Raw genomic sequence first — 26162 nt, forward strand, 5'->3', positions numbered from 1 at the left:
AGACTGCACACCATTCTCCTAAGGTCTTCATAATACCACTTCGGCAAATAAAAACAGTTAGATAACAGATATTATACAAACGTTTTTTTATAAAAATAGTTGTTTACTGTCAAAAGAGAACTTTATTTTTATTTCTGCTAATTGCGACATCTAGGCAAATACTGACGTATCAACATAGTGTTATGAATACAAGTGGTGTATGTAGTTTTGCTACTCAATAAGAGATGGCGCTTTAAAAAAAGTGTCAGCTCCCCGCCTTGAAATAATTCAAAGAGATCAAACTAGCCTACCATACCATAAAATGGTTGCATTCAATATTTTGGAGCTTCCTTAACACTATCTATGAATTAATTAAGTCGAACATTCACACAAATTAATTATTATATTCATAACGTTAGTATAAGGTTTAATCACATTTCTGTAAGCACTGTGCCACAGAGATAAATATAATTATTTTTAAAAAAACGCGCGGGCGTATCGTAATGGGAGAAGGGCTTTAAACACAATCGGAAATATTTGTACCGTAAAAGAGGGTTAAATTTAAAACATATTAAATTTTCATTTCAAACAATGAAGAAGAATGCTACTCGTCGATAGATGGCGCTTAAAGTCTAGTACTCACCCATAACGCCTAGTTGTTGGGGTGATAGTGGTGCAGCATCTCCAGCTCCTGAGCCGATGGAACCGGAAGCCAGGGACAGCCGCTCGCTAAATCCAAGTGGACTACTCCGCCCACCACTACTCGCCACTGACCCCATTCCTTAACAAGAAACAAACATTTTATTTTTTTATTAAATATTTAACTATTGCTTGTAAATAAATATATTACTTGAGTATAATATTGGCATTTATAGTAATTGAAAAACTAGTATTTTTAATAGTTAATACCTCCATTTGGACTCCTCATACGAGAAATCCTTTTGTTAATAGCCCTTTGTATGCGAGGATTCATGATAGGTTTGGCACGCTTTCTTGCCAGATACCTGGACAACACACCCACTACTACAGCACTTGTGCCCACTACACCCAAGCTCCATAGTACCACCTGAAAACAACAGATTGTTCTTAAGTATATTGTATAACAGTATATCACAAGGTTTACTGCAATTTTATGCACACAAATAAATTACAAGTTACTTCACCTTGGCGAGAAGAGTACACGAAAATTAAAACACGAATGACCTTAACTTATTAATAGTAGGAATCTTTACTAAGTTTCCATTTATCCTAATAATTTCTGACAGAAGCAAGCTAAGACAGAATTTTATTTATTTGATTTATATATTCTATATGCGTTCAAGAACATCTCAACATAATAATTTAGTCATGCTGATATAGTGTTATGATTATTATTTTAGAGATAAATTGCATTCACCAACCTTCTGTGATGTTGTTAACTGAACTTCACTGAAAGACATAGCTCGATGCCAGTGTTTCAATTTGTCGATAAATGGGCTCGCCTGTATGAGCAGCTGCATTGTTCACTTTTGATCGCAGTGTTTACAAATGCCAAGAAATTAATTTAAATATTATTTACAATGCTGATATAATCACAGTTCTTTTAGGTTATCTGTCAAATTGCTTTACACACAACTAAAAGTATTTTTATAACACTACTCGTTTGTAACTTCTAAGAACATAATACTAATTTAGTTTATTTACAATAGTTTTTTGATTATTTAGCAACAAATACAATTGTAGCGTCAACATAAATAAACACAATTTAAATATTCGCGGTCTACAATTTGTCAACATGACATTTCGGACAAAACCGAATGACAATAATAGGGATGTACATTGTACATGGTGTCGTACATTTAGTAATTTGAATCATCTTTTCCGTAGCTCGAAGGTTCCGTACCTACCTAGTTTAAGCCTTTAATTGAGGACCTAGGTATGGGACTGAGTAGTTTCTCAAATATCTCCTAATAATTTCATTTCATATATCAAATCAATAACGTTCCAAAAATAATAGTTATCTAGATACCTACAAAGTTGCCATGTGCTTTAGTTTTTGTAAGTTTAATCTGTCACTTGTCAGTGTCAAGAGCAATAATTAAGAGTGGACTGTCAACTTCTGTCATCAAATTCAATCAATTTTCATTCTCTGAATTTTTTCAATGTTTTTAATTTTGCGGTCAAGTGTTTTGCAAACATTCTTTCTGATTAAAGTAATGTGATAATTATAAAGGACAATATTTCCTCATTACGTAAAAATGGACGTGATACATCAGTCTTTGCTGCAGCAAACATTGCAGAGCACCATTGAAGACCTTCCAGACGAGGTGCTGGAATTTATTTTGGGGTTTTTGCCACCGTACAAAGATTTACAGAATTGTATGATAGTTTGCAAACGATGGTATAATTGCGCACAAAGTAAGCGGATTTTAATTATTAGTTTATTTAACATTTGCCTGAACAATAACAATGTGAATATTTAGTTTACTGAGACTCATTTTTTATTTCAGATGTTCTACATAAAACTTCAATAAAATTAATTAAAGCAGTGGGGGAATTTAATATATTATGGAAAAACATAGCTCCTGATATGGTGCCAACAATTACGAAAAGATTTTCACATGCAGCTTGTGTTCTTGAGAACAATATGTATATATTTGGAGGTTGTACCACTAACGCTACATCGTTCAATGATCTCTGGAGGTTTGATTTGTCTAAAAGACAATGGGTAAGACCCCTGGCAACAGGTACATATCCTGTTCCTAAAGCTTACACTTCAATGGTTCATTATAAAGACTGTCTTATAGTTTTTGGAGGCTGGACATATCCTTCTCATTCTCAGTATTATCAAAATGTTACAATGTTCAATGAAATACATTTCTACTGTGTGAACACTAACAAATGGGCACTAGTACATGCAACTAACAGTCCACCACCAATGGCAGGGCATTCAGCGTGCATGAAAGGTGATGAAATGGTTGTATTTGGTGGGCTGGTCATGTCTGCTGCTCAAAATTTTCAGATACAGTGCTCTAATGATGTATGGGTTTTAGAAATTAGTTCATGTACTTGGAGGAAGCAAGCTACAACTAAACCCAAACCATCACCAAGATATGCCCAATCTCTGATATGTTTAGATTCAGAAAGATTAATGCTGTTAGGAGGGGTTCAGACACTTCACAACCGCTTTGTCTACAGTGACTGTTGGATATTAACTATGAAAGGACCAACTTGGACATGGAAAGAGTTAGCTGTGAAAAATAAGGAATGGGCTGCAGACAACATATGGTGTAATCCTGCATGTAGAGTTGGAGATAAGGTTGTGAGTTTAAGTAGAAGTAGAAACGGTTGGAATGCAGCTAAGCCATTAGTCACTTCTGCAGTTAGGTTGTCTGCTCTGAGTAGACCTGAAGGAGCACCTGTGTCAGTTCGCATAGAGCAAAGCCTACAGAGACCTTTGGATAGAGATCTGAATATTAATGGTAGGAGAGGGGTGTTGCCAAGAAGACCTTCTAACCCACCTAGACAAGAGCAAAATAATCATGATGAACCAGTAGCTGGTCCCAGTAATGAACAGGGCCAACTCCAAAACCAAGCAGTGAGTAATGAAAATAATTCTGAGTTAAATGGTCTTGCTGGCCCAAGTGCAGATTCCAGACAAAATGGTTTAGATGCTGGTAAAAAAGAACTTGCAATGAGAAGAAATAAAAATAAGGTTAGTTTAACAGCAATATTTTTTTTTTTTTTTTTAATTTTTAAAAATGGTTTTATATCCAACCAGCTTAATAAGAGGTTCTACAGAGGTTAAGCCCAAAGGCCTGCAATCATAAATGGGACACACTTAAAGTAATTGATATTAATTGAGTGTACATCTATCAATAATAATTAAATTGTAGAATAATTTTTTTTATACATACTAATGTCGCTTACTCTTTTCAGAATAAAGGAATGAAAATAGTGAGACAGTTACAAGAAGCAAATAAGTACAGGATGGCAGCCTTTGCCTGTGATCCGTCCAATAACACTGCCCCTGAAAATGATCTCATAAATCAAAGACAAATAGCTCATTTAGAGAATAGAAGGGAACCACCACCTTCCCCACCAAACCCACAACCAAGACAGCCAGCAGTGAAGAAGATCCGACGCAACACTCTTACTATGCATGTATTAGATATCTCAACAGTTTTAAATGAAAACTCATTCAATTATGTGTCTTGGCTCTGCCCTCGTCTCGGCGAAATGACAGGGGCTCCAGAAGAGTTAGTTATGTATTCATTAGTGAAAGGTAATGGAGAACTAATAATGTTTGGTGGAGTTTATAATGATATCAGTTCCCTAAATTACTCTGAACCACACAGTATGTACTCAAACTCATTGCATTTTATTACACCACCTAGAGATATAATATAATGTCGAACATAAATATGATCGAAGACCAGTTTCTAAAAAGCTGGCTTAAATAAGCAGGACTTTTTAAAAAAAAGGTATAATGAGTTCACAATATGAAGTAAATCACTTTTTAGAATTCAGCTATGTTCTGTTTGTTACATTATGTGTTAACGCAAGATCATATTGTTTGCCACTACAGTTTTAGTTTATATCAGTTAAAAAAATTGTTGTAATTTAATAACACATTGTTAATTTCATTTATATTTTATATTATTATGCTTCTGTGAAAATCTTAATTTTGCACCACTAAACCAATCCAAGATGTAAAAATCTTCAATCTTAATATTAATAATGAAATGTGTTCTGTGATTTCTGTTGTAAATATGGCTTAATGTATATGTAACTAAGCTTATGAATAAAAGTTGATTTATTACTATATTCATTTATTATTTCTAAAATTAATTCATCTTTAATCAGTTTCTTTGACAAGACTACCAAAAACAGCAGCTGGAATATCTTTCTTTTGAACAGGTGCAACTTCTTCTTCATCATCACTGTTTTCAGACTCTTCATCAATGTCAATTTCATCAGGATTCACTACCTTATCTCCAGTGTCTTTGTTGAGACCCTGTGTTTCACCACGCACAAAAGCAATGTTACCCTTACTTTGTACTGCCATCTCAGCAGCCTTTGCCTCTAACATTCTCATACCATCTTTCATGCCAGGAGCCAGGTCTGACACAGTGCCAGCAGCTTGAGCTGCTGAACTTAACATTTGGGCAGACATCATATTGACTTGAGTGTTATAAGTAGCTTGTACACTTCGCTTGATTCTAAGCATCTCTCGCATTGTATCTTCATTACCATGCCTAACTTCGAATTCTTTCCAGGTGTTCCAGAATTCTGCAGTGATCCGTGGATCACACATTTGGCTACAATGTGCATATATAGCGCGGGCCCTGTCAATTTCTCCAAGACGTGTTTCCATTTCTGAGAAGCGTAGACACATTTCTCTTGCCCTCTCATCTGGAAGAGTTTCAATGGCCTTTTCGTATATTTGGCGTGTTTTTGGAACTCCATATATTTCAGCCGCTTTTTTAATATAAATATTGAACATCTCAAACATTTCTTCTGAGAGAACTGCTGTTGTAGCTCTTTCATAAACAGCCATAGCATGCCTTGCCAAACCATGTTCTTCTTCTAACTTAGCATAAAGGAGGAAAATTGATTTAGCAAACTCGGGAGGACAATGTTCCAGACACTGTTCAAATAAATCTCTTGCTCTTTCAAGTTTTGTTCCTCCATATCTTTTCAAAAACTTAGTCAAATAAGTATTCCAAATATCATACACATTTGGCCATTTAAATAATGCTATGCCCTTTTCATAAGCCCTAAATGCTTCTTCAAAGTAATTGTGTTCTTCTAAAAATAAGCCATAATTTATAATAATCTGAGGTGTGGCAATCTTTAAGTCAATGATGTGGTCATAAACAGCTTTACAAGACTTATAAGTTCCAAAACTTTCCTCCAAATCTGCATACATTGACCACACTTTTAGAGATTTATACAACCTCATTTGCACTGTTTCAGTATCATCATGATAAGCAACCTTCCTGCTAGGAAGGACAGTAGCTTTTTGCATCAATTTAAGAGCCTCTTCATAGTTCTCATGCCTGATCTCCATTTCAGCCCATTCACACCAAACTGAAGCAAGATCATCCACTTTGGCATAGTTTACTTGTGTAGCCTTTTCAAAAATAAGTCTTGCATCTTCTATTTGTTCATTCTTTTCATAAAACTTTGCAAATCCAACCCATAGAGTGTATAGTTTGCCCACAGCTAATTTAGGATCAACTGTTTGTACAGCTTCTGTGTATGTGTCAATGATTTCATGTGGCTTATCTTCATACAATTTAACTCTTTTATGCCATTCAGCTACATTATGTGGGTTCTGTCTCAAAAGTACAGAGTTCAACAATAGCAATCTTCTTTCCATCAGGTATTCAAACCTTGCAAGTCTGAGTTCTAAATCAATATCATCATCTTCAGTGGGGTTGGGTTTCTTGGCAACTTCTTCCATTTTTTTACTCAAACTAAGTTCTTCAAACTGTGCATAGGCATCAAATACTTGTGTGAAATCTCTAACAGTTGTTACTGTTTGTATAGCTTCTTCATATATATCTCTTGCTCTTTCAAAAAGACCACTCCTGACATAGTAATCTGCTAAGGAATTCCACAGATGTCCTAGTTGGTCAGTGTAGCGCCTCAGACCACCTCTTATAATTGCATCTACATTTAGGGAATGTATTTGATCAGGATTTTTTGAAATAAGTTCACACAGCTCATTCCATAGCTGATGATTTGACTTCCCATGCTTGGACTGAAAATTCTCATTATTTACTATTTGTGCCAATTTAACAGCAGCTTCATCTAACTTCTCAATTGATATAAGATAGTCAATGTATTCTTCTGTATCCTCAGGACTTAACTTGAGATATCTTCGAAAGACTCTTACAGCAGTTTCAGGAATATTGTGCTTTTTTAGAAAGTTCAAATATAGTGGCCATATTCTGTGATGTTGTGTTATAGGTAAAGCTCTGAGGGCACTATCAAAAGCTTTCCTTGTAATAGTAATTTTACATTGATCAGTCAAGAATGTACAGTAATCCATCCATATTCTAGGCATCTTGTGCATGAAAACCAGTGATCTTTCAAAACAGTTGTTTACATCTTCATAACAAGGGTCAGTAATACATCTGCCTTTAATCTGACCTCTTCTCAATTTAAGGTAATTGTACCATAATTTAAAGGAACCTGGAAGCTCCTTGAGGGCTCTCTCATATATCATGTTTATTTCATTTTTGGGGGCACCTTTCTTGTGTTCTATGTATCTAAGCCAGTGTTTTACTGAGAAGGGATTTCTCAATATTTCCTCTTCATATGGGAGGTCCTCTTCACTCTGCAATTCGAAATAAAATTATTTTTATAATGAGCATATTATTCCTAGGTAGATCAGTACTTAAATGACATATTCTTAAGGCTGAATTTCATCAAAACAGACAGGGCAGTTTAAAACTTATCTTGAAATATTTTTTTGTTGATTAAATTCTAAAATAAGTGATGGCGTATATAGTACTCTAGTGCTACTTTTGTTTATACAACAAATTGTAACAATTACATGCAATCGACAATATGTTGTCACAAACTCTAATCTAGATTTTCAAGAATATCAGGGCAGTGTATATGTATATATTATATAGTGTATCTGCGTTTAGGCACTGTATAAACATATTTACAACAAAATGTTAATATACCAAAGAATATGAACTCACAAAAAATATATCAATTTCCTTTCCATCTAACATAGGCATTTTGTAATATTGTTAATTCAGCTTGCTATGGTAAAGTTTACAGTGTATTTAGTACTGTTTTATTAAATAAAGTCGTTAAATTGAGAACTATAGGTTATGTTCTTCTATGCTAGTGATGACAGTCAATCAAACAACCAACTCAGTCGACAACAAAATGACACTAGTGATGCGACTCTAAATATTACGACGATACAGAACAGTCAAGCAGGATCAGTGAATAGTAAATCTCACGTAAAGGTTGATTCATATAATCTTTGGCTTAGAACGTTATAAATCTAATGATAGCGATTGTTGGCGTTTTAATAAAAATAACCATTTTTATGGATTTATTTTATTCGATTTTTAAGATAAAATTACTAGATATAAAAATAAAATCACTTAATCATTGTATTCTTGTAATTTTTAGGAATGATATGATAGTGTGATTTAAAGAAAGTTATTTGCTATGCCGTGGTTTAAATAGTAGGTAATTCCACCCTTCCTTCGGTTTTCTTTAAGGAGACTCTCGTTCATCACGTAAGTACCTAATCAATACATATATTACTTTCTACATTAATTAAAAGTAAACTCTGTAAAAGGTTTAATGTCTGAAATATAAACTGTAATTGTGAAAAGATTGTGATACTTTTGTATTGAAAATTGAAATAAGTAATAAGTTTATTTTTTAAAATACCTAGTCGTATTCTGAACTAACTAAACGTAGGGTTCTTTAGTCGTAAGGTAGTTGGTCTATGACCAGCTTTCTATTGGCCAAATTAATTTGTCAGCAAAATAAGGGAATTTCTATTGGCCGATGATAATGTTCTTTCAACCATAGTGTGAAAGTGTTTATTTGGAAGATTGGTCCAAAAATCCATAAACAACAATGGCGGCGATTACGACGCCGGTAGAAATGTGTATTTTTAATCGCTTCTAATTGCGCGAGACCAATGTTTTTCCTTTATAATGTCAAAACAAGGAAAAAGAAAAATTACTGTCGAATTACCGAAATCAAAAGATCTAGCTAATAGGCCTAGTGTTTTTGAGCGACTTGGTACTAAAAAATCCAGCGCTAAAAAAACAACTGAACATTGTAGACAGTGGGCACAAAACGGGAGTTGCGCTTACGGTAAAAGTTGTAAATTTGCATCAACGCATACACTTATAAGTCCTTCCAAACAGCGCGCAGCTAACAAAGACAGTGAACATAAGCGTCCTGTGAAAGATGATCCTAAAAGTAGGTTACATTCTACCGTGGTGGTTCGATCAGGCCGTAGTCCAGATGGTGAAATCGACAACTGGGATCAAAATGACTTAGAATACGCAGACACAGACGTCCTTGAAAAACGGCGACAACAATTGCAACGTGAGTTAGAGTTGCAATTGAAAATGGACTCCAGTAAAGACTTGCGCAAAGAAAAAAAGAAAACTATGTCAAGTACTTCCTCATCACGTAGCTCCAGTTCTTCGAGCGTGTCGTCATCTTCATCAGACAACAGCTCATCATCCTCGTCCTCGGGCAGGTAAATATTCGATTAGTTAATATCATTTTGCATGAGATTGTTGTACATTGCAATATTTAAAGATTGTATTGCAACCCATTATGTAATTATTTGTAATATTGTATATCTATTATTATTATTTTAGGGAAGCTAGGCGTAAAGGTAAAAAAGGAAAATTGAAAAGGAATTCAAGTTCCTCTTCTGATGGTGATGTCCCATCAAAGAAGAAATTTATTAAAACTGATACTCTAAAAAGAGATAAAAGTGAAAGCAAAAAAACTGTAGTGAAAAAAGACGACAGACTTTTAAAGAAACATGATACTCCTGTTAAAAAGAAGCCAGTAACTAAGACTACCATAGGAAAAAAATCTTTATCACCAGGGAAAAAATCTGGTGGGACACCTCCAATTACATCTAAGAGCCTTACTAAAAGCACAGTTAAACATGGTAAGTCTCCACAGAGAAGAGAAAGGAGAAGTATTTCTCCACATAGTGCAAGAGATAAAGACAAAGATAGGGACCGTGCTAAAGAAAAAGAACGTGAGAAGGAAAGAGAAAAGGAGCGGGAAAAAGAAAGAGAGAGAACAAGAGTCCGTAGTAGATCTCCAAGGAAGGCTAGATCTAGGTCGCCTCGACAGCATGCTTCTCATTCCAAAGACATCAGAAAGAAGGAGAGCTCTGAACGAAGTAGACCAGTGTCTCCCAAGAAGCAAACCAGAAGGGATGGGAGTGCAGAAAGACATAGGAAGAGATCAGCCAGTAGAGACAGAGATAGGGGACGAGATCACAAAGATAGGTCATTGGAGAGAAGGAAGGACAAACATGATGATAAAGACAGGCATGATAGAAAGGATAGAGGTCGAGATAGACCTAAGGAGAGTAAACGCGAGGACAGTAAACGCAGGGGAAGGGGAGGTGATAGAGGCCTTGGTGGCAGAAGTGCATCTGACAAAGGACTGGAAAAACCTAACAAACCAATGGAAAGGCTTTTACCCAGACCAGAGGAAAGGCTAGCGGCCTTGGCAGCTATTTCAAATAGGGCTCTTGACATTGACAAAAATTCCTCAACATCTAAGGACAGACAGGATTCTCATTCTGAACGGGGTGGTCGCAAACAGGACCGACTTGAAAGAGATCGGTCAACAAAGAGAGACAGATTGGATAGCATGGATAGAGATCAAGGTGACTATGAAATGGGAATGGATCGTCAATATGATAATGATCGCAACTTGGACCATTATGATAGGGGTGATGATCGTTATGATGATGGACCCAGAGACGATGACAGGTCTCCAGGCTATAATATGCAGGGAAGAGATCGACATTATGATCCAGGTTACGATATGTCGGGACCCCCGCGAGGCTATCCCGAGGACGATGATAGGCTATATGGTGACCACATGGGTGATCACAGGGGTGTTGACATGGGTAAGAAAATAATGAAACCGAAAGAAAATCTAAATTTAGTTTTAAATGTTAAAGTTCTTGTTATAGTTAATTGTGTATTTGTCTAAGGTTATGATGATCGACATCCTCATCGCGACCGCTCATGGGAAGGGCGCTCTGGATCCATGGATAGAGAAAGAGGATATATGCATCCTCACAAAGAATGGGACAATGAAGACTATCGTGCTGGAGATTGGGGTAGAGACAGGCGTTGGCCAATGCATGATCCACAGGTAAAGCTAAAATGGAGTTTTTATGCCTGATTGTGATGCTTTCAACTAAGTACTTACATAAATTAAATATATGTCATCTTTTGCTTTAGATGAGTTTGCACTACCAAACTTTGTATTGGAATGAACCAATTGATTATCGTAAACAATCTCCTTGCCTTATCCTATCACACATATTCCTTGGCTGTCCTTATCCTCACTTTGGTATGTGTATAATAATATAATATGTATTATGTTGTTTAAATTACATATTGTTTTACTGTATTCATTTCTAAATTTTATTTAAAATAATGAGGTATTCTTACTCTACAGATGAACGAGTGGGGTGACAAAGAAGCAGATGTTGATGCTTGGCATCATAGAGGTCACCCAGGGCCTCATCGTGGGAGGATGCATGGTAAAGGTAAGACAATTATAATTTAATTTCAGGTTAATGTCATCTGTTTAAGAAAGCTACAAATCATGAAATAATAATATTTCAGATGACTATGGACGTGGTATGAGGATGGATCTTAGAGGCGAGGGTAATAAACGGCGACCTATGAGGAATGAACCAGAGCAGACAGTCAAAGAGTCTACTCCTTCTACTCAAACGGCTCCAGCAGCAGCACCACGGCCGGATGTCGAAGTGGACGATAAACCAATACCTGATGATCTCAGTGAAATCAGTGATGACCCTGATGACATACTCAATAGGGAAGATGTATGTTGAACATTGTGGACACTCTGTTTAATTTAAAATTTCAGATTATTGCAATTGAGTTTATACAAATAATTAATTTCCAGATGGCTGATCAAGTTGTGGATGATGACAGTCAAACTGCTATTCCAAATGATGAGAGTGTGTCAAAGCCAGAGGCTTCTGAAAAAGAGTCTACCCAGGTAATTTATTTACTCACAGTTTTTGTCTTTATGTTGGCGTGATATTAAGGTGATCATTGCAGTAGATATCACAGGACCATTGTGTGTAGTGTAGTGTAGTGTTCATTCATGGTTTTTTTTGTCCAGGATACAAGTGGAGCTGGTGAAGAGAAGGAATCACAGGATGCGAAAGATGAGGAAGATGTTACAAATTTGGACTTTGAAGAAATATCTGATGGAGAATTAGAAGAGGAACGTACAAGGGGTAATTCTTAACAACAACATTGCAAACATTCATTTTACACCTACAATTTCAGAAATTGAGATGTCACTCTAGTTTTATCTGTGCTTTTACTATTTGTACTTAATTATAACATTTTTATTGTTTCTTATTATAGCCGGCTTGGGTGACGCTCTTGGCGTTGATTGGGCGAGCCTCGTAGCGGATGTACGCCGACGTGAGCAAACAAGCGTCTCTTCTGGAGGTGCCCGAGATCGTTGGAGGCCTGAGAGAGTTCTTGCAAGACTGGGTCTTTCATTGCACATGGCTGGAAAGGATATTGTACAAGATATTTTACAGAAAAATGCTGAAAGTCTACAGGATAAAGTTTCAGCACAACAGTCTGATAACTTGGAATCAAAAGATAACATTCAAGTTAATGGTACCCATGATGATGGCAAAATAGATTCTAAGCCTGATGTGGCTTTGTTACATCCTGTTGCTGCTATTCAGGTATTTCTTTTGTGGCCTTCAGTCAAAAGCGTCGAAAATTTTCTGTAATTGTCAATTAGAATTATATAACTGGTTTGTATACTTCCAGGTGGCAGAACAGAAACGAAAGCGACAGCGTGCTGTGCTGTTTGGATCCGGTTGTGAAATAACCCGTGGTTTAAGCGCACGACGCGATCTAGCTTTGCGACGATACTTGTGTCATTTACCTACAGCAGAGCGGACTGGCCAGTCCCGTGTGACACCGCAAGCTTCTCTGTTCCATGCTGCTAGATCCATGTTATTGCATGCTCCAGTCAGTGGCTGACATAAACCCTAACCCTGGACAACCAGAGTTAAAATTGCTAAATAAATGAAAAACATTCAAGTGCAATATTCAGACACTGTTAGTGACAAGTTAAAATCTTTAGTTCAAAACCTGGTGGATTGATCATGTTTGAAGGTTCCCGATGGCTGTAGCTAGTGAAAATTGTGGATTTTTAGTGGTTCTGTGACATACCTAAAATTGACATAGCAATTGAAGTGACAGTCAAATGTTTTATGAACTTCACTGATAGAATAGACTAAAAACTTAAGTGCAAAAGTGGTTCAAGGTATTTGAAACAAATTGTGTTCCTTGATTAAATTCATTTATATTTGTTTAATATAATAAAATATATAAATAATTTTGTATATTGTGTTTGAATATAATATCAAAATAAATATACATCAGCAAACTTCCTTCTCACATAAAAACGACACATCAGAACCAACAGCATACTCCTTTTTGCCAACTCTAAAACAAGAGAAAATAAAAAAAAATAAGGTAGTTGGGACCACAATGGTCAAATCTTAGCTTGTCTCTCTAGAGTCATCTCACTGGCCCCAAACTGGCCCAAATGAATGATGACATCCTAATGTTTGTAATAATTTAAAAAGTCAATGGTGTACACTCATAATATGACTGCAAGTTTGAAATGTCTACATTTATTTTATTAATATCATAGTTTATTTTTGATTCATTATAATATAGATAGAATTAAGAATTTTGAGTGATAATCTTTCAAGCAACTAAAACATAATATTTGTAAAAACCTTTCAATACTTGCAGTTATTCAACCCATTTAGGCATATACTGGTACTTATTGAATGTATAATACATCAACTGTAATGTGTAACTACCTATAACCAGCAGTAAAACTAAAAATGTATAGATACTTACATGTCAAATAAGACACCACCGGCAATTCCTTTGAGCATCAATGTGAAACCATCAACATGCAATATAGATCCTTCTCTTAAGCCCAGCACAGGTCTTGCATGGCTCATTTGCATATATTCAGAGATTCTTTGGTCTCTAGTCTCTCCCTTGTGAGTTTCACTTTCAATTTTGTCTATGTAGTGAGGGTTAACATTGAAAGGCACAATTCCGATAGCTTCAAAACTAGGAGGAAATATTATAGGCATATCATTTGTAGTATGAATACTTTTGGTTGCAACATTAGTTCCAGCACTGCTTCCAATGTAGACCAGGCTACCTTCATCCACTTTTGTTTTTATAAGATTTACTAGATTTTTCTCATAAAGTGTTTTTAGTAGAAGAAAAGTGTTTCCTCCCCCTACAAAAATAGCCTTTGAGGAACTAATTTTACTTCCAGGATCAGGGAAGGTATGCAATCCAGTGATTTTGAAACCCCAAGGTTCAATCACATCTTTAATCTTAGCAGTATAGTTGTCATGATCTTTTTGTGCATATGGAACAAAGACTAGTTCTGTAACATTATTTCTGGAACAAGAATCCATGGTTGGAGTTAGAGGAATCCATTAAATGTGCTTATAATAAGTAGTAGGATGCAATTTATAATAATATATACAAAAAACAAATGTAGAACTTACTTTGACAGGAATGAGCAGATTTCTTGTTTAGCAAATTCCAGCATGGAATAGCCATGACAATTCGAAGACGAAAGTAACAGAGCTTGGCGACGGGTGGACATATTGGTGTGATAAGTTCTTTGTAAAAATATTGCTGTGCATAAAGGGCTCGATAAACTGCGGTAGCGATAACACAGTTTCTGATAAAGGAACTTTGAAAGGAGCATTCACGCGATGATAAATTTCCTAGTGTTATCGAAGCCAGAATTTATGAGCTCTTATCGGTTAATAGATATATTTAATTAGGTTGTATAACATATCTTATTATGCTTTGTGCCCATATCATAAAAAATCCATTGAAAAATATGATTAAATTTTTGTACCTAAAGTCAAGACGTCATTTTGACATAACTGACAAAGATGACATGTAACAGCTGACGATAGAGATGTGCTAATCAGAGATATTAATTCGACTAATAGCTACCTAATATTAATAGGTCGAGTTCTAGTTTTATTGTTTTGTGATAAGTTTTTAGATATAATATTATTGTGGCGAGGCGCCATAAATTAATGATTTGAAAATATAAGTTAAATGTAAGTAAGTGTATGGTTACAACAACAAGGCAGATTAGTAGCTAAAATCAGCCAGATATTGCTGCTTCTGTAAGTACATACTGTGGGTGCGTGGGTGGTAAAAAATAGTAAAAATTAATAATAGTCATGGTGTGTATAATTGTATTATTAATTATGATACTTAATAACTTTGTCGTTGTCCATTAACGTAATAGATACATGTCATACATAGATCTATTTATAAATTTCACATACTTAAAACAAAACAAATTATAATTCAGATATAAGTACTTATATCTATAACAAGTTGGTAATTTAGCTATCTAGAATAAAGAATCTTTCTTCAAGGGGTTTATCACAGCCTGGACCAAGGTACCGGCGTCTCAGCTCGAGATCTGGTGGCGCGGATATGTCTCCTTGCAAAATATTGTAGGCTTGTTCTATGGTATTCTCGATTTCTGCTTTTAGCTCCTGCAAAAAAAAGCAAAAGTAAGGCATAAGGAATAAGTAAAGTTGAAATATCTTAGTAGATTCATACTAAAAATAGATTGTTTCTTGGTATTATAGCTCAGCGGGTTAATATTAATTTCTTTTCAATAACATTTATAAATATGTTAGTTACAGAATAGATGAATGGGTGGTTTTTTAAATATATTCTTAAAATTGTTGAGCTGCATCTACTAATGTAGTTAATTTATTAATAACCTACCTACCTACTCATTAAAGACATTTATTTAACAGTGCAGAGTTAGGCATTAAAAACGGGGTCTCTAAACTTTATAGCAAGTAAGAATGAAACAATCACCTCATACAGGTCTGGCGCTCGGCGCGCGCGCTCTGCCAGCACGGCGTGCAGGTGGTACAGCAGCAGGCCTCGCAGGTGCGCGTCGCCCACGCCCAGCGCCGCCAACGTGCGCAGAGTGCCGCGGCACAGGCTCTCTTTCAACCCCAGACGGGATTCCGACAGCTCTATAAGCAACAACAGAAAACATAATTAGGCTACAGTTCTGTGTTATGGTTGATGAACACTGAAGGCAACGTGTTGTAGTTAAAGGTGTCGTGGGTTCGATTCCAACGATAGATTGTGTTACATGATATTATAAGGATTAACTAAGCAAAATCTAAGACTATTCCATGATGATGCAGTATAAATCTTATGCTTTTAAGAATGTTGCTCACATTCACAGGTCGTTAAAGATTAGCGTTTTATGTATAAATATTGTGTAAAAGAATGATTAAATCTTTAATAACTTCTAACATATTTTTAAACATTCACTGATCACACAATTTCTGTTTTTATGTCGTAGTTAAAATATTAATTTAATCTATTAACCACAGATTACAGAACAATGAATTGATTTTCGATAACATCTTGGCGAGAAATAGAAATAGTTGGCAGAAGAGAAATCGCAGACCTTCATCGATCTGTGTAACGGCAAAACGCCAAGTCCACGCTCGAAACGGATGCTGAGAAGCATCTTTAAGGGCACTCATCCGCTGTCATGTCTCATCACACGTTGCATAAATATTACATAATTAGACAAATACAAGTACACAGCGTTACAATTTATTATCACCTCAGTCACCGACGCTAGCCACTGTTGCAGTTCATTGTCAATGCCAGAATGTTTAATAATATTTTGTTCACATATTTGGCAGTAGCTCGCGGTCGTAAATGGAGTGTACGGTAGAATTATGAATGATAGGTACTAACGGCACAGGTAGACAGATCCACCTGGACACGACGTGAGGACGGGCGTTTCTCGCGGCGGCGCCCATGTCAATCGGCGGTCAATCGTACTACTGCCCCTCACGATAATATCGTTCCGATTTTATTCACTTGTTGCGTAGTACTCGTCGCACACGTTGTACTGAACTCGCATTGCAATACTAACTACACATTCTATACAAATCTTTTAAGTTTTACGCATTTGCTTTTGCGGAATGACGCAGTTACAACTGCGCGATTATTATAAAGGAACATAATGATTTGCTATGCCCTTGAAATATGCATAAGGTATAAATAACCATGCACAAAGACAGCATAAATCCCCCTTAAAGAATTTATGCTATCATACGTAATAAGAGGAATATAAATGAATACCTAGGTTCTTAATTCATTATTTAAAAAAGAACCCTATTTGTAAGTGAAAAGCAAACTGAGTCCCTATAGTCTACATTTTGAGACAAAGTGACACTCGGATTCGGCTAAACTATTGAGACCCATCAAAACCAATGGAAATCACGTCGTTGGATATGTATGTACCTATATATCTATAACATAGACTAGGCCTATAACTTAGGTAAGTACCTAGATTTAAAAAGACATTAGGTATAGAATATAGATACAAAACGCTGTCAGGTAAAAATAACAGTATCTGGTCTGCTCCCAGTATTAAATGACAATGTTTTCATTAAGTGACCTAATTAGAGGCTACTATTCACTACGATGCGACGTACAACTTGTTATAAGTTACTAAATGTAATTATTTTGAAAAGTGTACAGCCGTACAGGTTGAGAGCGCAGGTGTAGTAGTGTGCTATCGTGCACTGAATGTGCAGCAGCCGTAACGTTTACTCAAACGCGATATTACGCGCATCAGACTGGAATTACGTTTTCATACATTTCTACTAGGGACTCGTCCAAATAACTAAAATTTATTCCACAATCTTTACTTATCTTGTGAATCGGAAGTTAGATTTATAGACGACGTACTAAACTTACATACTTTAAGTATTAGAATCGGTGTTTCTTCTGAACAAATGCAAGTTTAAAATCGGTTACCTACCATATGATTGTAGCACCTGACCTGTACAAGTACAAATATCATCTACATCCGAATAAAAGGAAACTAAAATCTGATGTAACAATTCAATTAAAAAGTTATTTTTTAACGTAGGTACTTAGTATAATTAGTGTTCACTTGTTTATGCTTCGCTCTTTGGTATGAAGCATGAAGGAATTTAAATGATGAGTATTTAATGGGTTTTAATTACTCAAATATATCACATTCGTCTTTTAATTGGACAGTAATTATTTTTAAAATTAATTGTAATTGTACATTTATATAGTAACGGACGGAGTGTCTTGACCCATTTTCGCGGATATAAATAATTCATGTTTTAATTTGTAGGAATATATTAAGCTTAAATTTAATATTAACCAATTAATTTATCCTTCATCCGTGTATCCGTTTGTATATATTATGTTCTGTATGTCTATTTACATACAGGTATAAAAAATATTAAGTAACGATGTAACCGTGAAAAGTCCTGGGTTACCACTATCGTCAGAAAACTTTTATTTTCTTAAAGTACCTAAATGTACACTCGCTAACTGATAGAACAAACTGTTACTGCCAGTGCCCATAGCTGAGCGTATGGGATATCATGAACACATAAAATCGTTATAAAAAAAATCGAAATCAGACATGCGGTTTAATATCTAATGCACTCATTTGTAGGGATAAAACAAAGGTAGGTATCATGGTTTCGAAAAAGGATCTGTCGTCTTCATAAATTCAATCGACAGGAGCACTCTAGTGCATACATAATATTAATTTAAATGTATCAAAATCTTGATGATTTAAATATGTATGTGTAAACATTATTTTCGATGAATGCAATTTTTTGATGTAAAATAATAACAATAGTATTTTTATTTTAAGTCAGTTACGTATTGTTCTGAACCTTGACTCGGTAAATACCACAACGCGTCCTAGAAACATTATACGACTTGGCTTAAATCATCGTATTCATTTACTTCTACTACATTTAAGATCTACTAGCGGTTAGTTTGTTAGTCATATAACTGTTGATAGTAATATACAAGCCATCTTCGAACGCTTTAGCATCGTCTTACTGGAAGTGGAAATGGCCGCCATGGCCGTAATCAGTTGAAAAGATCATCATGATCATCATCAGTGGTTGTTAAAAATAAAATAAATTTACATCTCTCTATAATTCTCGATCATAAAAATTCTCATTATTAAAAGATTTTTTTTTAAGAAATACCTATACTTTTCTAACAGTAATTGTGATAAAACCTTTATGGTTACAATGATTAGTTTGTATGAAATAACTGAAACTACGAAACTAGTGTTAATTTTAACTATTAACACTAACACTATTTTAACATTAGGTAGCGTAGCGAGCGCATGCCAAAGAAATTTGTACTAACTAAGGTTTCATACTAAAGATCAACTTCAAAAACCAATTACGTTAAAATTTTCTATAAGAGGAAAATGAGCTTTGAAAATCGAGCACGAAACAAAATACAAGTGGCCACTGGTTAAAGCACTTAAATATGGTTTGTTAACAGACTTAGTACCTACTTAATTATTTTGCTGCCATGGTTATAACACTGACACATTATTACAGATACGTATTGTTGTTTATATTCTGTTAATCCATCAAAATGTATTTCTTGTCCAAATACCGTTTAGTCTCCGTCCTTCAGTAAAGCCCAGTCTCAGTACTAATCTTAATCGTATGTCTATGAAGATGTGATTAGTGTATGGTACAAATTTTGCTAATCTCGCTAAAACAGGTGCGTCGAGGCGAAACTGGTCATCGAGATCTAGGGAGCCGACCAAGCTGCCCAACACACTGTGAATAACGCTTATTCTCGAGGCTGGAGTTTTAGAACCGCAATTATCACAAATCCAATCAGTTGCGGGCTCTACAGCCGACATCGGAAGAAGTACACCCACGCATTCTTTGTTAAAACATTTCAATGCTGACAAATTTGTACCCATCTCGGTGTTATCTTCACATCGTGTACATTTGCACCAGAACTGTTTAGTTTTGTAAAGTTGACACCTTCTTGTCGGAGTCGACCATAACAATCCCGTGTAGCACGTCAACAGCTCTTCACCGATTTCAATGTCACGGGTAGCATACACTGCCATTTTATTATCGTTTCTAAACACGTTTCTTGTATTCGGCACACAGCTATGATTCATAAACGCTGACAATGGATAGAGTCCGCGTAGAGGTATTTTCTTTTCTTCCGATCTGTTAGAGATTCTAAACGAATTTATTTTCATGATGGAGTAGGCGGACCTCATAAATTTGACTTGGTCCTCCGGTATCATATATTTCAAGCACAAATTATCCAATTCTTGAATATTGCATTTGTAATCACAGGATTGCAATATAGAAAACAGAAGCTTTTGTTTTTCTGTTAGAAGCAAAAAGCGCAAATAATTCAACACTGGTGGGATGACGTCTACATAATTGTCACAATCAGTTTTCGGGATCCAGTTACTTGTAATGAAGTTACACTCTTCTTCATGTTTCAAAGTCGTCTTGCATTCTTGGCTACAGACAATCAAAGAACATTTCTTACAAGGGTGACACTGGTGACAGGAATCGACAATTGTAAAACATACCGAACAATATGTTTGTCCAATGCAATCCGACCGCGGAGCTATCACCAGCGGCTTATTGTCGAAGATAAGACTTCCTTTCTTGATGGTTTGAGAAGCAAATAGTCCTCTTCCGCCAAGTTTCGATTGTTTGATGATCCAAAGAGGTTTTGAAGATGTATCTTCAAGGTATTCCATCAGGAGCAACGTTTCTTGGTTGGGTGTGTGCGCCATGTCGACGGTGACCGCGAACTGTTAGTGCGCTCGAAGGCATGGTGGGTCCTGCACCGCCCCGGACTAACTGAAGCCGCTAATCTAACATCGATGTACATGACCCGGTATCAAAATAGCCGCTGGAAATAATAAATCGAAAGAGGCAACTCACGTGTCGATTCTGACGTAATGCATGTCGGACTAACAGATTTAAGTTTACTTTATAACTGCACGTTGCGACCTAAAAGCCGACTTCGAAGTTTAACTGTCAATAAAAACATTTATGTTGGTATCATAAAGTAGTAGTTGGGATTTTGTTTAAAACAAACCATTTCTAAAATATTGGAATTCGAAAATAGTCTTGGTGTTCTAGTTGCATAGAATAATAATAAAAATGACATCAATTTACTAAAATGTTTAGGAAATATTAATTGACGCTTGACAATAATGTTAATAATTAACCAAAACGAATAACATAAAATTGTCGGAACATAAAGAATACTTAAATAGCTAGTTATATTCTATTCTACCATCTCTACTTTACTATCATAGGATATGGGTAGTAGCGCTGATTAAATGTTTAAAGTTTTAATATTTCTATGACTCTATGTCAGGTAGTACCTACACTTGGTAACATAGACTTATATATAAAAAATATTAATATAACAACATAATAATATACGGACTAGCTACAATAGAAAATAAGCTTTTATTAAATAGGTAATTAATTGCCACGCATCAACTTATACAATTTAACTGCTTAACATCAATGCCTGGGCATTCCAAAGCAGGATGTTTATAAACTTTCAGGCAGTACCTATCTGGTTAACAGTGTTACACGTGATTCTATTATAAATATCCCAGAGATATTAATAGATATGTAGCAAGTAGTAGCAACATGTAAAATATCTATCGGCTACATTTTCGCCAGATACACACTACTCCATCACGCTATAAATATACGCTTAGGTATCATTAATTTTGGTACTGCACTTAACTGCTTTACGTAGATTTGATATATCTACCTTCTACGTTGCTACCACATTAATAATTTAACGTTACATTGTAGCACAATTTCTCAGTAGATTTTGAAGGCATGAAATCTTTATAAGATCATAATAAATTATGTGTGATATCTGAAACTTTACGCACGAAAAAAATAGAAAGAAAAAAAAATCTTTTCTTGGTATTATGGAAAATCTCATATCAAGTTGCGTGCATTTTTAATTTCATAATCTTTTTATGTCTATATAAATATGTGTAAATAACCTATGATGAGCAAAACTGCGTCATGAATACAATCTGAGACGATACACTTTTATGTTCAGAATTAGTCAAAACTAGTGTAAACAATGCCAAAAGTAGGTTACAAATACAATAAATAAATAAATTACCATTAACTACGAATAAAACTTAGGTAAAAATCATCAGATTTATTACGTTATCACCCTACTTCCCGAATATTCCCGATGCAGCGACGTCTAATGGACAATTATTAAATAATTCTAGATGCCAGACAAGTCTAACAACCGAATACCTCTGGGAAACTGCCTCCGTGGCGCAGTGGTTTAGGTCGCCACGCCGATACCACTGCAACGGGAGGTCGTGGGTTCGATTCCCACACGGGACAATTATTTGTGCGATCCACAACTAATTGTTTCGGGTCTGGTTGTGCTTTGTGTCCGTTGTTTGTATGTTTGTAAAAGTCCCCGCGACACAAGAGCAATTCTTAGTGCGGGAGTTGTCTTTTTAAAAAAAAAAAAAAAAAACACTGTATAAAATTGATGTGTCATTCAAGACTATGCCGGCGGCGTATATAATGCGCTAAATTGTTATGTAGAGCTCCTCACGTCAGTGACATAGACAAATAAATACGAAGGAAATAAATCATCACTGCGCAAGCGCGACTGTACGTGGCCATTCGTTGCTAATTAATTTATGTTGAAAGTACTTATCATTTAACTATAATATGTATTATCTTAATAAGATGAGTTTTAAATGTTGCTTTCACTCTCCTATTCCTTATTTACTTGGTGTGCATTTTCATACACATTTTCGTGTTATTAACTCAACTCTTTCGGTGGTGGCCAAGTTAGAGTTTTTGTGACTTCAATGTCCAAAGCGGTCAGTGTTTGGAGGAAATTTATACAATCGATATTAATAAAATATAACTAAAACTATGCTACTACTAAACAAAAATATACCATTACAAATGGAATTAGATACTAAAAAATTAAAATAAATAAATCATATTCAGGAAACGCTAGTAACTACTATCTAAGAATATTTTTACATAACTTGTTTACTACAACAGATGTAGTTAGTAATGTAGTTTGTGTAGAAACACATTTTAACAACTAATTACAGAGTATTAGGTAATCTGTGTCAGCGTTCATAGCAGCATGCACTTCGCAGGTGTGGGAGTACATAAGCGTTTCGTCGCCGACGTTTATAACTCACATACTTGTATCTGACTGACCACTGACTGCAGGAAGTGACGTACATATATGCGGGGATTGCAATGTCACGCGTACAAGAGCTGAATCTAATTATTAATAAAATACCGGTAGTCGTCGACTGCGAGGGTTCTGTGGCTTGATAACGTTAAGGAAAACCTTTACGTACTATACAGTTACTATGAAACCGTCTGGTTTTTTATAATGTATGTGTTATACCGTTTGGAGTTGCAATGATCTTTGTTTATCTTTATATTCTCTCTATATCATATATCTCATAAGTTTGGGCTACGATCATCTGATGTTTTATTAATTATTAGATCCAATATAATATAGATAAAGTTTCGTGTAGGTATATGTCTACAGAAATGCCATGTTATGTTAATAGATAGTTTTACGGCGAAAGTGGCCGATAGTACAACAGATATATGAAACTACAGTATTATCATTAACGTGTTACGAAAACTTGTGTAATACATCATCTATTTTGATTAAACTACAAAGGGCTATTTACGTTGACATATATGTCATAGTGAAGTACAGATCCCTGGGCGGAAATCGAGCTCGTGTCTGACCTTATGTATTTTTATACTAAGCTCTTATCGACATAGTTGAGAGAACAATTGAGAGCCGCGCACGTCATCACACTATGCCAATCAGTGATTAATTTCACATCGCTAATAGCAAACGCTTACAAATTACATGTGAACTACAGTTTACATATACGTATACATTTCATAACCTTCCAGTATCAAATGAGATAACGATAAAGTATTTCACATTTTAAGATATGTTTCTCAATCTGATATCAAACATACTGATCTTCAGATATTGATCACAGTAATAAAAGCAGTGGCAACAAAATATTATTGTTAAATAGAACTAATAGAAAAGGCAAACCATGTCAGTTTTCTACGATGTTACAATGTTTTTTTTGTGTTGCTCAGTTAGGTTAATATTATAATCATTTCGTACAATTTCGTATAAATAAAATAGCTTACCATGCCAACGGTATCCATCGACTTCTCCAAATGACCATATCAGTCGACATTGTAGATCCACCACAATTTGGTTCGTCTTCGGAATGTATTTTGTTATCCGATTAGTTAAGAAGTATTCTAGTTGGCCCACATTTTCAAAGTCTAAGGTTCCCATTAGACTGCCAAGAGCACCCTGAATAGCGCAAATGTTTTTGATAGGAACTCTCATGTCACATTCGAGACATCGCCAGGAAGTTGATGTGTTTAACGGTTCTATGGGAAGTAAATAGCCCGGACACTCGGTCGCGAAGCACTTCAGAGCACCAAGTAATGTTCCACGTTCAGTGGGATCAGCGCAACGTTCACATTTACACATAAAATGTTTCGTTTTATATAAATGGGTTCGGCGAGCCGGTGTTCCCCACAAAATACCCGAATAACACGTGAATATTTCAGATCCTGCTCTTATAGGTTTTACAGCTTTCACTATCATCTGCCGGTCGCTGTTAAAGCAATACCTCGTATTTGATACGCATTTGTGATTCATCAATCCTGACACAGGATACAGTCCGCGCATACTCATTTCCTTTTTACCGAATGAAGTGGCAATTTGAAATGCATTGGTATCAAGCGCACGGCATGCCGAAATCATCAGTAGTTCCTCGTCTTCTGGTATATCGAAATACGGTTTTAGTTTTCGTATTTCACTGCCATGTTGAGGTTGTGTGTGAGCTTGAAGACATTCCATAAATACACGTTGATCTTCATTCAATAATATTGCTCTCATTGCCGTCAACGTGCGCGATAAAATCGTCTCATCGATGTCCTCGATAGGGACTTTACTGTTCCAATTAGAAATTATACCACAGTCGTTATAATGCGTGTCACTATTCTGACACTCGTCTGAACACAATAGTAAGGCACATTTTGAACACTTGAAAAAAGTATCACAGTCTAACTGTCCACACACGGTACATCCTCGTTCTCCGGTGTCAGCAGCTCGTGGGCCATGTATTAGAGGATGATCGACAAAAAGCACTTCTCCCGCACTTATATCTTCGGTGGCGATGAGGCCGCGGCCACCTAATGGCGATTCGTCGATAGTCCATTTACACGTATATTGTATACCGTCGATATAGTTGCACAAGCCGAGGTGTTCCTTTACCATTTGCGACAATTGCTCCAACGACAACATCCTGCCGCGACCCGGCCGGTGACGGCACTGCACTGCGCGCTCAATGTGAGTATACAAATCAGCGAGTTTGATAACAGCTAGGCGATGATCGGTTATAAGTATTAGATCGCCAAAAACGAACGCGATCTTCTCCGCAATTAACCGAGACCGATCGAGGTGCGCCGCCCGTGTGGAGTAGTACGCGATCCTGACGTACCTACTATTCACGGGCGTTGCCAACTCAATAACGTATAGATTATCAGGTAATTTACGTACCTATCACACAGGTACGTTACACAACGTTCTCGAGTTCTCGAGTCGCAGCGTGCACACTCAGCGGCTACCTGAGCCTGCCAGGCGGACGGTGCGAAAGACGAAGCTGTGACATCTGGGAAGAATTCAAATACCTATGATATAAATATAGGCCGGGTTGATTACTATTTTTAAATCAGAGTGAAGTAAAATATATTAGCAGCTCAGTGCTCAGGTTAAACGTACAAAAATATCTGCGATGCCGTAATTCCATTACATAACGAGAGCCAATTTCAGAAACATAAATCTTGGGCATTGTTCATTTCCCTTTGTCACAACAAACTTGTCATCTAAATTCAGTGTGATTTTTCACGAGATCACACGCTTAAAATTTTTAAGCGATATTATTACAAGAACGAAAGAACATAAAACTAAAGTAGATAAGGTAGTAATTAATTTGATTTAATTAGGTAGTCGAGTGGTATAAGCATTCGACTCTGCAAGCCGTCGAGACTCCATACATAAGGAAAATCTTTTCGGCGCTATGCGAGAATTATAGTTAACTATAACTTGCTCGCACGGTTAAGGAAAACAATGCGGGCTATCTTTAGGTGAGCTCTAAACAGTACTTGGAGGCATGAAGGGTTCTCAACATGCATTTAGCCATCGTGGTGATCATCACTCTTTCATTATAGGAGGAACCGACATACAGACATGCAATGGGCCACAGATATTGTTCTAGATGTTTTTTTAAAATGTCTGATTTGTTAATACTATAAAATACGTTTAATTCATATTAAACTAACTCATTGAATAGTTAAGACT

At 36.0% G+C, this 26162-nt stretch overlaps 6 protein-coding genes across 8 annotated transcripts in view; 2 read left to right on the forward strand and 4 right to left on the reverse strand.

The window, feature by feature from the left end:
- Miga (mitoguardin) overlaps positions 1-1750 on the reverse strand; it is a 50684-nt gene extending 48934 nt beyond the window's left edge. Inside the window, exons 1-3 of the mRNA XM_076136463.1 lie at positions 1380-1750; positions 889-1045; positions 623-760 (exon numbers count right to left, since the gene is read on the reverse strand). Of these exons, the coding sequence (XP_075992578.1) occupies positions 623-760; positions 889-1045; positions 1380-1478 (394 nt within the window). The 5' untranslated portion in view covers positions 1479-1750. The remainder of the gene's footprint in view (positions 1-622; positions 761-888; positions 1046-1379) is intronic.
- A 298-nt stretch (positions 1751-2048) lies between these two features.
- On the forward strand, positions 2049-4725 carry Fbxo42 (F-box protein 42). Its single transcript, XM_076136465.1, has 3 exons — positions 2049-2376; positions 2469-3673; positions 3898-4725. The coding sequence occupies exons 1-3, from the start codon at positions 2217-2219 to the stop codon at positions 4366-4368; spliced, it is 1836 nt and encodes a 611-aa protein (XP_075992580.1). The 5' UTR covers positions 2049-2216; the 3' UTR covers positions 4369-4725.
- A 48-nt stretch (positions 4726-4773) lies between these two features.
- Positions 4774-7867, reverse strand: fand (Pre-mRNA-splicing factor SYF1 fand). The gene is made up of 2 exons (XM_076136464.1): positions 7680-7867; positions 4774-7306 (listed from the first exon to the last, which is right to left on the reverse strand). The coding sequence occupies exons 1-2, from the start codon at positions 7716-7718 to the stop codon at positions 4817-4819; spliced, it is 2529 nt and encodes an 842-aa protein (XP_075992579.1). The 5' UTR covers positions 7719-7867; the 3' UTR covers positions 4774-4816.
- A 643-nt stretch (positions 7868-8510) lies between these two features.
- LOC142987593 (uncharacterized) lies at positions 8511-13138 on the forward strand. The gene is made up of 9 exons (XM_076136466.1): positions 8511-9220; positions 9345-10627; positions 10715-10878; positions 11188-11278; positions 11358-11578; positions 11662-11757; positions 11884-12001; positions 12135-12469; positions 12558-13138. Exons 1-9 carry the CDS (start codon positions 8664-8666, stop codon positions 12771-12773), a joined length of 3081 nt encoding a protein of 1026 aa, XP_075992581.1. The 5' UTR covers positions 8511-8663; the 3' UTR covers positions 12774-13138.
- LOC142987594 (putative alpha-aspartyl dipeptidase) lies at positions 13074-14734 on the reverse strand. Its single transcript, XM_076136467.1, has 3 exons — positions 14342-14734; positions 13668-14231; positions 13074-13241 (listed from the first exon to the last, which is right to left on the reverse strand). Exons 1-3 carry the CDS (start codon positions 14545-14547, stop codon positions 13175-13177), a joined length of 837 nt encoding a protein of 278 aa, XP_075992582.1. The 5' UTR covers positions 14548-14734; the 3' UTR covers positions 13074-13174.
- A 301-nt stretch (positions 14735-15035) lies between these two features.
- On the reverse strand, positions 15036-25335 carry LOC142987595 (SET domain-containing protein SmydA-8-like). Of its 3 annotated transcripts, none has more exons than XM_076136468.1 (3): positions 23933-25335; positions 15699-15862; positions 15036-15364 (listed from the first exon to the last, which is right to left on the reverse strand). In XM_076136468.1, exons 1-3 carry the CDS (start codon positions 25104-25106, stop codon positions 15209-15211), a joined length of 1494 nt encoding a protein of 497 aa, XP_075992583.1. In that variant the 5' UTR covers positions 25107-25335; the 3' UTR covers positions 15036-15208. The 3 variants fall into 3 exon arrangements, 2 of the variants coding, with proteins under 2 accessions (XP_075992583.1, XP_075992584.1); XM_076136469.1 differs by lacking the exon at positions 23933-25335 and adding an exon at positions 19332-20557; XR_012960520.1 differs by lacking the exons at positions 15036-15364; positions 23933-25335 and adding an exon at positions 16608-18113 and having other exon boundaries at positions 15721-15862.
- Between the last annotated feature and the right edge of the window lie 827 nt (positions 25336-26162).

Source organism: Anticarsia gemmatalis, chromosome 3 (assembly GCF_050436995.1).
Source record: "Anticarsia gemmatalis isolate Benzon Research Colony breed Stoneville strain chromosome 3, ilAntGemm2 primary, whole genome shotgun sequence".
NCBI classification, from domain to species: Eukaryota; Metazoa; Arthropoda; class Insecta; order Lepidoptera; family Erebidae; genus Anticarsia; species Anticarsia gemmatalis.

Coding starts and splice junctions, on each gene's coding strand:
- LOC142987594 (XM_076136467.1), bottom strand. CDS start 14,547: ATGCTCCTTTCAAAGTTCCTTTATCAGAAACTGTGTTATCGCTACCGC. Junction 14,232..14,341: donor ATCTGCTCATTCCTGTCAAA/GTAAGTTCTACA, acceptor TTCTTGTTCCAG/AAATAATGTTACAGAACTAG. Junction 13,242..13,667: donor GGTGGTGTCTTATTTGACAT/GTAAGTATCTAT, acceptor CTCTTGTTTTAG/AGTTGGCAAAAAGGAGTATG.
- Fbxo42 (XM_076136465.1), top strand. CDS start 2,217: ATGGACGTGATACATCAGTCTTTGCTGCAGCAAACATTGCAGAGCACC. Junction 2,377..2,468: donor ATGGTATAATTGCGCACAAA/GTAAGCGGATTT, acceptor TTTTTATTTCAG/ATGTTCTACATAAAACTTCA. Junction 3,674..3,897: donor TGAGAAGAAATAAAAATAAG/GTTAGTTTAACA, acceptor TACTCTTTTCAG/AATAAAGGAATGAAAATAGT.
- fand (XM_076136464.1), bottom strand. CDS start 7,718: ATGCCTATGTTAGATGGAAAGGAAATTGATATATTTTTT. Junction 7,307..7,679: donor AGGAAATTGATATATTTTTT/GTGAGTTCATAT, acceptor TTCGAATTGCAG/AGTGAAGAGGACCTCCCATA.
- LOC142987595 (XM_076136468.1), bottom strand. CDS start 25,106: ATGTTGTCGTTGGAGCAATTGTCGCAAATGGTAAAGGAACACCTCGGC. Junction 15,863..23,932: donor CGATGGATACCGTTGGCATG/GTAAGCTATTTT, acceptor TGTTGCTTATAG/AGCTGTCGGAATCCCGTCTG. Junction 15,365..15,698: donor GAGCGCCAGACCTGTATGAG/GTGATTGTTTCA, acceptor TTTTTTTTGCAG/GAGCTAAAAGCAGAAATCGA.
- LOC142987593 (XM_076136466.1), top strand. CDS start 8,664: ATGTCAAAACAAGGAAAAAGAAAAATTACTGTCGAATTACCGAAATCA. Junction 11,579..11,661: donor ACATACTCAATAGGGAAGAT/GTATGTTGAACA, acceptor ATTAATTTCCAG/ATGGCTGATCAAGTTGTGGA. Junction 11,758..11,883: donor CTGAAAAAGAGTCTACCCAG/GTAATTTATTTA, acceptor TTTTTTGTCCAG/GATACAAGTGGAGCTGGTGA.